At 42.5% G+C, this 12,454-nt stretch overlaps 1 protein-coding gene across 11 annotated transcripts in view; it reads left to right on the top strand.

The window, feature by feature from the left end:
* The window catches only part of vps13d (vacuolar protein sorting 13 homolog D), a 94,395-nt gene that overhangs the window by 38,678 nt on the left and 43,263 nt on the right, over nucleotides 1-12,454 (top strand). For all 11 annotated transcript variants that reach the window (XM_079238976.1, XM_079238975.1, XM_079238982.1 and 8 more), the window contains exons 26-39: nucleotides 2,700-2,859; nucleotides 3,032-3,245; nucleotides 3,397-3,568; nucleotides 3,648-3,763; nucleotides 4,907-5,122; nucleotides 5,208-5,488; nucleotides 6,204-6,337; nucleotides 6,461-6,616; nucleotides 6,799-6,970; nucleotides 8,990-9,064; nucleotides 9,170-9,373; nucleotides 10,643-10,732; nucleotides 10,813-10,953; nucleotides 11,047-11,172. In XM_079238976.1, the coding sequence (XP_079095102.1) occupies nucleotides 2,700-2,859; nucleotides 3,032-3,245; nucleotides 3,397-3,568; nucleotides 3,648-3,763; nucleotides 4,907-5,122; nucleotides 5,208-5,488; nucleotides 6,204-6,337; nucleotides 6,461-6,616; nucleotides 6,799-6,970; nucleotides 8,990-9,064; nucleotides 9,170-9,373; nucleotides 10,643-10,732; nucleotides 10,813-10,953; nucleotides 11,047-11,172 (2,257 nt within the window). The remainder of the gene's footprint in view (nucleotides 1-2,699; nucleotides 2,860-3,031; nucleotides 3,246-3,396; nucleotides 3,569-3,647; nucleotides 3,764-4,906; nucleotides 5,123-5,207; nucleotides 5,489-6,203; nucleotides 6,338-6,460; nucleotides 6,617-6,798; nucleotides 6,971-8,989; nucleotides 9,065-9,169; nucleotides 9,374-10,642; nucleotides 10,733-10,812; nucleotides 10,954-11,046; nucleotides 11,173-12,454) is intronic.

Below are 12,454 nucleotides of genomic sequence, written 5' to 3'. Positions count from 1 at the left end.
GTTTGAATGTTTTCCTGCTCCAGATGTGTTGGAGAAGTGAAACATCTGCAGGACCATTAAGAACCGAATCAGGCTTCAGTCCATTGGCTGTGATTGCAGCTAGTATTAAATTCAGTCCATTTTTGCAGATTTTCTTGCAGCTTTGACACATCCCAGCACCCCTCCACGTCACCTGACAAGCAAACATCATCAACTTTGCTTCTGCTGGTCTGATTATCGCCACACAACGCTGTCCAGGGGTTCGCCCAGGAGTTTGGTTGAGTGGCTGCGTCTCATACAGAGAATAAACTTATTTATGTTATGTTTTCAGTAGAGCTGTGACGATACGCTTTTGTCCCGATTCAATTCCGATTTTATGGGTGCCGATTCTATTTAAATTGCAAATCTTTGAAAATTTTCTCGATTAAAAACAAAAAAAAATCATAAAACTTTTTTTTGCTAATAAATTTTCTTGATTTCCATTAGTAGAAAACGACCCAGTATCCAGACCATCATTCTGCTGCTATAACGCCCAAGAAGACCAGGAAAAAGATCAATAAAAACAATAAAAATGACAAAAATTTGATAGTGGATTGATTTTATTTAATTGAAAAAAATCTATTTTTTTAACAAAAAAAACAATTTTAAAATTGTGAAACAAAAAATCCAGATTTTCAATTTTTTGATTCGATTATCTCACCCCTAGTTTTCCGTTAGGATTATATTTCCATTTATTAAAACTAATATATTTCCTGCATAGAAGGCGCTGTCACGTTGTCACCATGTTGACTGTGAGACAGAAATCAATCATCCTGATGTTGATGTCCTTATTGTATTTGTTATTTATTCATTTTACTTATTTAATCACATATCTATTTATTTAAAAAAGCCTATTTTATAACTTTATTTCAGACCCAGAAGGATCCATATCACTAATAAACAATATATATATATATATATATATATATATATATATATATATATATATATATATATATGTATATGTATGTATATGTATATGTATATATATATGTATATGTATGTATATGTATATGTATATATATATGTATATGTATGTATATGTATATGTATATATATATGTATATGTATATATATATGTATATATATGTATGTATATGTATATGTATATATAAACATATATATATATATATATATATATATATATATATATATATATATATATATATATATATATATATATATATTATAACATTTTCTGTTCAGTTTTAATGGCTGTGTTTTAAAAGCTCATGTTGTTTTTACAAACTCCATCTAAACTTTTTTATGCTTTTACTCTTATTTGATCCCATTATTATAAAGTTTATTTGATTTTACCTCCAGCGTTTTCTTCTGGGGGCTCGGTCTGCAGGGCTGTTGCCATGGAGACGGCGTTTGTCTGGGTTTCTGTTCTTACATGTAGATGAAGTTAAGAGATGGGCAGGAGGTGCTTTAGGTGTGTGTGTGGAAGAGTAGGTTTGTTTTCTATGCTTTTCCGCTTCTAAACCTTTCTGTTGTTGTTGTGTGAAGCACTCTGTGCTTCTCATGCATGAAAAGTGCTTTACGACTGGAATTGCTGTGATTTAGCTTGCTAGCTTTGTTAGCAGGAGTGTTTCCAGCTGCTAGCTGAGCTAGCCTTGCAAAGTCAGACAGGTATGATCGATCTCACCTATACACTACCAGTCAAAAGTTTGGACACACTTTCCCATTTAATCCAAAAGGAAAGAGTGTCCAAACTTTCAACTGGTACTGTATGTCAGTCAGTATGGTGGAAATAATGTGACAAAGACACAGAGATGATTTAGATTTTTATGATGGCGTGAGTAATAAATTCCTCTTTGCATACGTGTGTGTTAACTGTGACTGCCTTACTTTTGTCATGTTGGTATCAGGTTCTGGAATATCGAAACACTTTTAGGAATGCTGAGAAAGAGGACATGCAAAAAGTATCGGACCGATGCCCAAAACTGGGAGTTTTAATCCTAAAAAACCCTTCGGACATTGTTGGATATCCTTCCTGTTCCAGCAGAGACGACGCAGAGTCTGATGACACATCAGATAACTCGTTTACTCTCCAGCTTCACAGTTTGTTGCTTTTTTTGTTTGTTTGTTTTAAATACATCCTATTCTGCAAGAGCCTGGGCAGGAAACGGTGGAGGATTAGTTTAACTCATTTATCATGAAAACAGTCGGCGATGTTAATTAGAAAACGTGAACCGCACATTAACTCATGGATTATTTCCATTCAACATGTTTGAAATGTGTTTTATTTAGTAAATATGTTTGTTTTGATGGCGTTTTTTAGTTAAGCAGGCTTTTTAGCTTTTACAACAGGCTCTGAGTTGGCTGAACAGTATTTCCACATTACTGAAAGAAGTCTGAGAAACACAGACATCAGGGACGGTTCGAGCAAAAGTTGATGTTTTTTCATGTTTTATAATCTGTGTTTGTTGAATGTTTCTTGGCTGTGTGCTGCCTGATGTGTGTTTGACCCTTTTCTTGGCAGAAAAACGGGCTTTTTATGGGTATTTTGTCTTTCTTAGAAGAACTTTCCTCCAAAATCCCAAACATGTGAAAGCAGAGGAGAGTCTGCAGACAGAAGCTGTGCACAAGCCTGCTTTCATTTAGTGATGAACGTGCTTTCTGTGCATGTGATGACTGGATGTCTCGGCTCTGTGTTTTTTATAAATAATAAAAAAAAGGAGCGAGTGAGGAGTGCAGCAGCGAGGAGCAGTGAGCAGGAGAAGCCCAGAAGATCCCCGTCCAGCTCCTCCTCGTCTACAGGGTTCACCCTCGGCAGGCCTCAGTTCCCAGACACCAGCAGGATCCCTGAGGAGGAGGAGGAAGACCTTCACCTCGCAGGTTAGTTGCAAAGACTTTATTTAAATGATCAGATGGTCATCCCCGGCCTGATTTCTGTCTTTTCAGTTCGGTGTTGTGTAATAAGATCTGAATCAGTCTGTAGTCAGGAACTGTGAGAAGACGTGGAAATGTTGGATCTAACAGTGAAGCTGCTGGTTTCTCCTCCCTGCAGAAGAGCATGCATGTCTGCTGGACTGCATGGCCCTGGACCTGCAGGAGATGGATATCTTTGCGGCAGAGCGTCTGCCCTGCCATCCGTGGGACGGTGGAGGGAAACCAGAACCCTCCGACATCATCTTTCCTTCCTACTTGGTGCGTCGGACGGGAGACAACCTGCTGAAAGACTGCTGCCGCCTCAAGCTGAAAGTGGAGCGCAACCTGGACAGGTACGGCCTGCTGGAGAGTCTCAGCGTCGGAGCAGCTGCAGCACCTGAACCTTTCCTCCCTGCTGCAGCGTCTTCTTCACCTGAACATGTTCAGGAAATGTTTCTGGTGTTGTCAGTGAGGCAGAAACTAACCCAGACTCGATGTTGTCAGGGAGCTGAGCCACGCCGTGCCCGACATGTCCATCCACGGCAGCTTGTCGTCGGTGCACTGCTCTCTGGACATGAAGCACTACCAGCTGGTCAGAGGCCTGCTGGAGAACAACCTGGGGGAGCCTGTTGAGGAATTCCTGAGACCCTACAACCTGCAGGACCCCAGCAGCTACGTGAGGACCACATCAACGTGTTTGGAGAAGAAATCTGGAGAATTCTCTCTGTTTTGCAAGCTGTTGTTTCTCCTTCCAGACGGTGTTGAGTGGAGACGTGTTCACCAACCTGTCTTTCCTGGTGGACATGATGGACGTCAGTCTGGAGCTTCTGGACAGCCCGACGCCCACTGAACATAGGCGCTCATTAGCAAGGTGAGGCTCCTGAGTCCTCGCTGGGCAGAAAGAACTTCATGTCTGATGTTTATGAAGAGTGAAAAATATGTTTTTCTATTCAGCAAAGCTGAACAAAACCCAAAGATCAGAACATGCAGAAAATACCTGAAGTCTTTCTTTAACATAATCAGCTCCAAAGACCCTTTTTAGGGTTTTTTTTTGGCACAAACAGTACATGTGTAGAACATAAACCCTTTAAATGTTTTCTGCAGTAGAGAAAAAACCCCAGAAAAACCGTGAATCAGCATGCAGATATTATCTGTGCAAAGATTCATGGAGCTGAAGTCCAACAAAGCAAAGTTCCAGAAGTTTCAGGAACGAGATGGCGGGGGGATAAAAGAGAGAGATAAAGAGAGAGAGAGAAGCTCAGTGTATCAGGAAATGTCCCTCAGCAGTCTAAAGTGTTAGTGTGTTAGATCATGACATTCTCATTCCCTATTATAAGATTCAGGACGGGAGCCCAGACGTTTACATACGTCTTCTCTCTGTTGTGCAGCTGAGAAATCAGTTGTTCATAGCTGCACATTTCTGTCATTTCCCCCATCATTCAGTAAATGGGACGACCCATCCTGGCTGTAACCGTGCGATCAAGAAGACTTATTATGTTTACCTCCATCTCACCACACAGGATGACCTGTCTTCATCCAGTCAAATCCACGTAAGCGGGCAGAAAACTGCTCTGAAACGACACCTAGTGACTCAGTAAATGCGGTTTCATCATGGTCGAGGGAAGTTTAGGAGACGAGGCAGATGAAGTGAAGATGTTTTCCAGACGTGAAGCATGAATTTCTCCTGGTCTGATGAAACGTAGAGTTTTGTGCTTCAGTAGAGACGTTGTTTGGACGTTTACATGTCTTACTGGATCCATCATTTTGCAGAATTTGTTTACCTGCTCTTATAATTGTTTGTTGTCTAAAAAGCATTTGGTAGCCATGGAAACGGCCAATCTGAGACTGTATTTTATTTACAACCTCCATGTTGCACCCTACGGGGTGCTTTGGGAATTGAAGAAAATACATTCCCATCTTTAAAACCTCCCCACAGGGAAGTCAGGCAGATATTTTAAAGTGCTGAAAGTAAAAAAAAAAAGATGCCAGCAGAAGTTTCTTTTCCCTCTTCAAGGTTTGACTTCATGAAGTCTAAGCTGCTCTTCGAGAGTTTCTCCAACGGATCCAAGTCTGTCAACCTGGTGTCTCACTCCCTGCTGGCGTATGACACCCGCTACACCGGGCTGCAGAAGCGTGCCGACGGGGCCAGACACAACGTGTTCGACTGCATCCTGCAGCCCTCCAAGACGGGGACCAACCGTGCATCTCTGCAGCTGGAACTGCACTACAGGTACCCGCACACGTGGGAATGTTTGAGCCAACGAAGCGTTCCCAAGGCCGGATTTTCACCGAGGTCCTGTTCCGCCTTCCCACAGGTCCACCCGAGACTCGTCCTGCTTCACGGTGGTCCTGAACAACCTCCGGGTGTTTCTCATCTTCGACTGGCTGCAGCTGGTGCGGGACTTCCTGCGCATGCCGGCCGAGAAGACGGCGGGCGGCGCGGAGTCTCGACAGCGCTGGCCCAGTAACACCAGCACCGACTCGGGCTGCACAGGCGCCGTCATGCCCAAGACGGTGAAGAGTGGAGTGGTCACCAAGAGGTCCACGGTGCCGGTCAACCAGGACCGCTACCTGGAGGTGAAGATCAACGTTACGGGTGAGAGCAGATCCTGACTCGACATTTCCCCATCAGTCATCCAAAGCAAATCCAGATTTTTACATCTGAATCTTCTCAAACTAACGCTCTGCATCGCGCGCCCCCCACAACTTCGACTCGTTTGCTTCACTGTACAAGAAGTGATTGATGAATGAGATTCATCCTGCAGACGTTTGTTGATGTGGATCCCTTTTCTCCCCCCAGAGCCGAGCTGTTCCGTGTCGGTGTTTGTTGTTCTTCAGATCCTGTGTTTCTCTGGGATTCATTTAACAGATTCAGAACATGAGAACAGATGTGTCTCGCTGGAGTTTCCATGAAGAGAAGAGAGAACTTTGTTCTTGTTCTCGAGCTCAGAAGCACAAATGACGTCATTTTGTTCTCTTGGTTTGGGAGTTTCGGCTCGTTCTCCAAGCATGGGCCGAGCAGGACTTTCTTCTCGCCACGCTCCGAGAAGCCGTGTGGGATTAGTCAGACGTTCCGCGTGGGTGTGAAGCGGAAAGTTGCCTCTTCTGCATGTCAGCAGGTGCTGAAAGTACACAAACAGGTGGCATGTGAAGCCACGTGCACGACCCAGTACAGGATGTTTCAACTGGACCAACATGAACATGTTCCTGTTCTTGCATCCAGGAGAACCAGAACCCAGTTCTCGCTTCTCCTACAGTACGCAACGAGCGTCATTCTCACATTTTCTGCCGATATTTTGTTTTGATTTCAGGCACTGAGTTTGTGGTCGTAGAGGACTTGTCCTGCCTGGACACCAACGCCATCATCCTGAAAGGCACCACGGTCCTGACGTACAAGCCCCGTCTGCTGGACAGACCCTTCTCTGGCAGCCTGGCCGGAGTGGAGGTGACATGATTCGACCTCTCACGCTGGCTGAACGAGTGCAGACTGAGCTCATAACGCAGCACCAGGTGTTTGGTGCTGGTGGAGTGTGTGCACGAGGCTGACTGGGTCTGCTGTCCCCCGCAGGTGTTCTCCTGTCGGCTGGGCAGCGAGCAGGAGACGGCGCTCTCCATCATCGACCCCGTTAACGTTCAGGTGGATCTGTGCGGGAGCCCGACGTATCAAAGCAGCTCTGGTCTCCTGGACGCCTTCAACGTGGAGGACATCCCGCCGCTGCTGGAGGTCAGGAGTCGCTCAGCAGTTCTGCTGACGACATTTCATTCCTTCCTTTTTAAGCTGAGAAACTTCCGCAAAGGACAAATAAAGCTTCTGAAGTTTAGAAGTTGTCTCACCATGTTTCCTTGTGAACAACGTTGTGTGAATGTAATCCTTTAATGAGAGACGTGGCTGTTCTTCTGTGGCAGATCCAGTTTCCTGCTCTGGACATCCGACTCTCCTACAACGACATTCAGCTCTTCCTGGCCATCACCAAGTCCATCCCTGCAGCTGGAGCTGCACCTCCACCTCCCTCTGACTCCACTCAGGCCACACATCCACCCAGAGACAGCTTCAAGCAGAAGACTCAAACCCTCATAGGTATGAAGATGATGGCTTGTGGACTGGTTTCCAGTCTTAACGGCTCTATTTTCTTTGATCTGGATGATTGGAAAGACAAAGGGAAAATGTAAGAGAGGAGGACGTGACATGCGGCTTCTGTTTTAAGACTCAGATGCTCTTAGAATGAACAAAACTCCTCCAGATCTACAGCAAACCCTGTCATTTATATTGTGAACAATTTTTAATTCAATTCAATTAAATTCAACTTTATTTGTATAGCGCCACTTCACAACAATGTTGTCCCAGGACACTTTACATACACATCATTTCAATTCATACATATCCTATAATAGAAACCAACTGATTGCATCGAGTCATGACTTGGATCCAATCCCCCATCCTGAGCTGCACGCGGCGACAGTGGGAAGGAAAAAACTCCCATTGTATATGATAGCTTTTAGATGATTTAAGGAAGTTTTCCAGGCAGTTTATAATCCTGCCTCAAAATAGTTAATTAGTTTGTTTTGTTTGTATCAGTCACAATCAGTTTATCCATTTACAAAAAAAGAATCAAGTAAAACAAAAATAAAATAGGCAGAAGCAAAGCTTGTATGCCTAATAATGTCAACTTACAAGTAGAGTTACCTTAAATTATACAAATAACAAAAGCAGATGCATTACATACACAATGTGTGACTTTTATAAAGAAAAATCATTTATAAAGTTGCATATCTCTCTAAAATAAACTGATACATAATCTTTTAAATAGAAATAAAGATTTTTTTTACCTTATTACTGAGTTTATTCCACAGTTGAACCCCCGAATGGACAAGCATCTTTGTTTCACCCCGTTCTAGATTTTGGAACAATAAATTTACAACAGTCTTCTAAAGTTATATTTAGTCTCCTGAAGCTTAAAGTAACTTTGGACACCTTCTGGAAGAACATTTTGTTTAGCCTTAAACATAACTTGTATAGTCTTATTGTAAACTAAATCATCAAATTTCATGAGTTTTGATTTAATAAATAATGGATGTGTGTGATCATAATAACCAACATTATTTATCAAGCGTATGGCACGTTTTTGTAATAGAATAATGTCATTCAGAGTTGTCTTGTGGGCGCCGCCCCACAGTTCAACACAGTATGACATATACGGAAGTATTAAGTTACAATAGATTATAGACAATGCTTGTTTTTGGTAATAAATCTTTAGTTTTGTACAAGATATCAAGTATTTTTGAGATTTTAACCTTTATGTAATGTACATGGTCTTTCCAGGTTCATTTAGAATCTATTAGAACCCTTAGAAATGTCACATCAAAAACTCAATTTCAGTCCCATCTATTGTTAATTTGACCTTTTTAAGCGACTCTTTTTTCCTTCCAAATATCATGAATTTAGTTTCAGATACATTCAGTGACAACTTATTTCTGTCAAACCAGGTTTTGAATAAAATCTGTTCTTTTTCTATTAATGATAGGAGCTCATTTAATTTTTTGCCTGAACAAACTAAAATAGTATCATCAGCAAATATAACACATTTAAATATGTCTGAGAAATTACAAATATCGTTTATGAAAATAATAAAAAGTAGTAGTGTAGTAGTAGTAAAAATGTAGTGTTGACTCAGAATATATGATAAATCCACAAGGATCAATGGTAACATTATTATTCATCACATCTTCATCACCATCACTACCGTGTGTTGCTAAGAGACCTCTATTTTCACCTGGACATGACGATGAAGACACTTCCTGTCAAACTTTCCACCAATCAGAGAGCTTAAATGAACGATCAGGAGCAGCTGAAGACCAACAATAGAGCAGAAAAGAATAAAACTAATGATCCTTTATTGCTGAAATAAAGCAGAGAAGATGTTTTGATAAACAGTTTCACCAAAAAACAGATTTTTTTTTCTTAAAGGACAGAACAGGTTTTTCATTTAAAAGTCTGACTGAGCTCAGAAAGAAAATGAGATTTAGATACAAGCTGATGTTTAGTTATCATTCCAGTTCTTATAAAAACTCCTCACAATGCGACCTTTTCCACCTTCAGAAACCCAGCTGGGCCACTTACAGGACCTCGGTTTCAGGAAAGAGGACTGCAGAGCAGCTCTTGCTCACTGCAAAGGTGAAGAAGCTTTTTACGCTCTGTTGTTCACTCCAAATAGTCTGGACCTCGCATGGGTGTTAGTTGTTGAAAAGTTATGTAAACAGGGATGTATTTGTCCTCCAGGCCAGCTGGACCAGGCCGCCACATGGCTGCTGGAGAACGCTGAGAACGTGGCGGGGCATCCTAGAACCAGGGCCGGTTCCGGCAGCAGCAGCAGCCACTCGGCTCCTCTGTCTGGGGTAGAAATCAAGGCTGAGAGCGTCTGCATCTGTTTCATCGATGACTGTTTGGACTGTGACATACCGCTGGCAGAGCTCACCTTCTCCAGTAAGTCTGACCACTCAATCAGCTCAAGCTTCTACATCCAGAGGCCTCAGAGCGACCTGGGTCCAGACTAAAGTGTCACCTTACAGCCTCCCAGTTCTTGTAAATCTGCTGTTCATCGGCACAAAGTGGATTAAACCTCGGGAAAACGTAGCAACTATCATGTACATAGTAACAGTCCAAAGTTTGGACACGCTTTCCATTTAAATCTAATGGGTTTAAACATCCAGGGGATCCAGTGGTGGCTTTAAACATGCACCAGGGGGTCATGTCCATCATGAAGCCAGCGACTGATCCATCAGTTTTAAGCCTGCGCTCCTACATGAGTGGCCAGTGGTGGCAAATGTCATTTCTGTGTCTAATGCAGTTTCTCTTTGTGTTATCAGTTCCCCTGGATGAGTGTAGCATTGGCGAGGCTAACAACTAGCTTCCTTTGGCTGTTGACTTACAAGGCCTGATGCTCCCTGTGCTTTCTATTAGCAAGGAAAAGATCATGTTAGCACTGGACTAGCTACTAACTAGCAGTTAACCACTAGATTAGACATGGTCCTGGCCAGCATTGAGAAGCATTGGCGAGGCTAACAACTAGCTTCCTTTGGCTGTTGACTTACAAGGCCTGATGCTCCCTGTGCTTTCTATTAGCAAGGAAAAGATCATGTTAGCACTGGACTAGCTACTTAACTAGCTGTTAACCACTAGATGAGACACGGTCCTGACCAGCATTGAGAAGCTGATAACTACTATACTGAACCTGACAGCCAACTAAGTCATTAGTCATTTTGCTACTACCAAGCTAATGCAGTTAGGTGATCCGTTAGCATGTTGTCTTTTCTGCTTAGCAGCTGATTCGTGGCACGGTGCCGCCATCTAATTGACTGTATAAACTAGTCTGTCTTATGAAAGACATATTTTACCTTGCTGGGATTTCCTGTAAAAATTTTTAAAAAATTCTAAAACACGTTCATTATAAAAGCCAATGAGGCGCCCATTTTTCTTGTTTCTGGTAGGATAGAAAAAGACTGCTTGTAGAACTGAATTGTGCTGGCTTCTAGGCTACTCTTCATGTCATCCAAGACATGAACCAAGAAAATGTCAAGATTAATAGTTAAAATATATGGAACAGGAGGAAAGTCCACGCTTGACCTGCTGATATGAGCTGTTCCGGTGACATGACCCAACGTTGAGTCAACCCTGAATGTCTGACGGTCATAGAACTAATGAAGGTGCTGATGATCTGGATGTTGGGTCTGAAAAGGGCTTTTGTAATTGCAGGACTTTATGTGCTGCAGCGTATTGGTTCCACCCAGGAAGGAAACGCCAGCTTCACTCTGTCTGGAGACTACTACAACAGAGAGCTTTCTGGTAATCATGCTTACATTTTTACTGAAAACTTCATTCTGGTTCAGATCAGGTCAATATCCCATTCTTTCTGTGTGTGACAGGTTGGGAGCCCGTCATCGAGCCATGGCCCTGCGTCCTAAATTGGCAGCAGCAGGCGGCTGGTCGGCTCCACCCTCCACGTTTCAAGATGGGGATAAGAGCCAAGCAGAGGCTGGATGTCAACATCACTTCTGTCCTGCTTGGTAAATGAAAGGAGGGAACATCAAACTACACGGTGTCATTTAATGGATTTAAAAGTGTTAAACATCTTAAACATCTTTGTCTGCCGCTCCCAGAACAATACAAAACGACCAAGAGCTCCTGGATGGCCGACTACTGTAAGGAGGAGGAGCAGACCCCCAAGTCTTCACCCCCACTACCCTGGATCGGCTCCTCAGTTGACCCACCCAGCTTTGGACAGAGTGAGTTCCAGTCACACTCAGTATGAACAAAACCACCAGTTAATGCAGAGCGTAGCAGTGAAAGAAACAAAGATCAACCACATGAGGAAGTCACCGTCTCTGCAGCGGCAGGAGATCAACAGTGATGAGAAAAAACAACATTCTTTGTACACTGAATCATGTAAACTTCCCAAAATTTAATCACTGACTGAAATGAGCAGAATGATATGAGCTGGTGTGAAGTTTCACAGCTAACTGCAGACTAAAGGAGATCTGTTATAATTGTACTTTTATCGTGTGAAGAAGCTGGATCAGCGGCTCCTACAGTGTGCCGCTCATCGGTCTGCTTATACAAATGAGAAACAGACTCCTCATACAAACCTGTCCTGGTCTTCTTTATTTAAGTTGACACATTCACCTGTACATCCCTACAGTGCAGGAAGGACTTCTGCTCACCTTTTCTCAACATGCTTTACACTTTCCAACCTTCATCAGCTGTGCAGGCAGCAGTGCAACACCTCCTCTTGGCTCCTTCAAACACAGAGCCAGAAGCAACCTGACACAACTGACCCGTTTCTCTTTCTGAATGTGAAAAGCCTTTCTTGGTAACTTAGATGTTGATCATTTAAAGAGATGTTTTCCTACACAAATTTGAGTTTTTACAGGTTCATTCTGTTGCTTCAGTATTGAAACATTATCAATAACATTATTATTATTATTATTATTATTATTATTATTATTATTATTATTATTATTATTATTGTTATTGTTATTTCTGTCAAATACTCAATAACGTGTATCCCCAAAAAGGGGGTACATTTGCATTTTTTAGCCCAGTTACGGCCCACATCGGCAGTTTCTTTTGGCCCAGATATGAAATGAACATGAAATACTTCATGTTCATTAAATACTTTATTAATCCCCAAAGGGAAATTCAATATTGTAGTATATAATAATAATTAATTTCAAGAGGTCTTGTTCCCACATCCACACATATGGCCCACATCTGCCATTTCATTTGGCCCAGATATGGCCCATATAAGGCCCACATCTGCCATTTCATTTGGCCCAGATATGGCCCATATAAGGCCCACATCTGCAGTTTCATTTGGCCCAGATATGGCCCATATAAGGCCCACATCTGCAGTTTCATTTGGCCCACATATGGCCCAGATATGGCCCACATCTGCCGTTTCTTTTGGCCCACATATGGCCCAGATATGGCCCACATCTGCTGTTTCTTTTGGCCCAGATATGGCCCAGATATGGCCCACATCTGCTGTTTCATTTGGCCCAGATATGG

Source organism: Telmatherina bonti (assembly GCF_933228915.1).
Source record: "Telmatherina bonti genome assembly, chromosome: 4".
In the NCBI taxonomy this organism is placed as follows: domain Eukaryota; kingdom Metazoa; phylum Chordata; class Actinopteri; order Atheriniformes; family Telmatherinidae; genus Telmatherina; species Telmatherina bonti.
The sequence above is the reverse complement of the archived record's forward strand: the minus strand, read 5'-3'. Positions and strand labels throughout refer to the sequence as shown.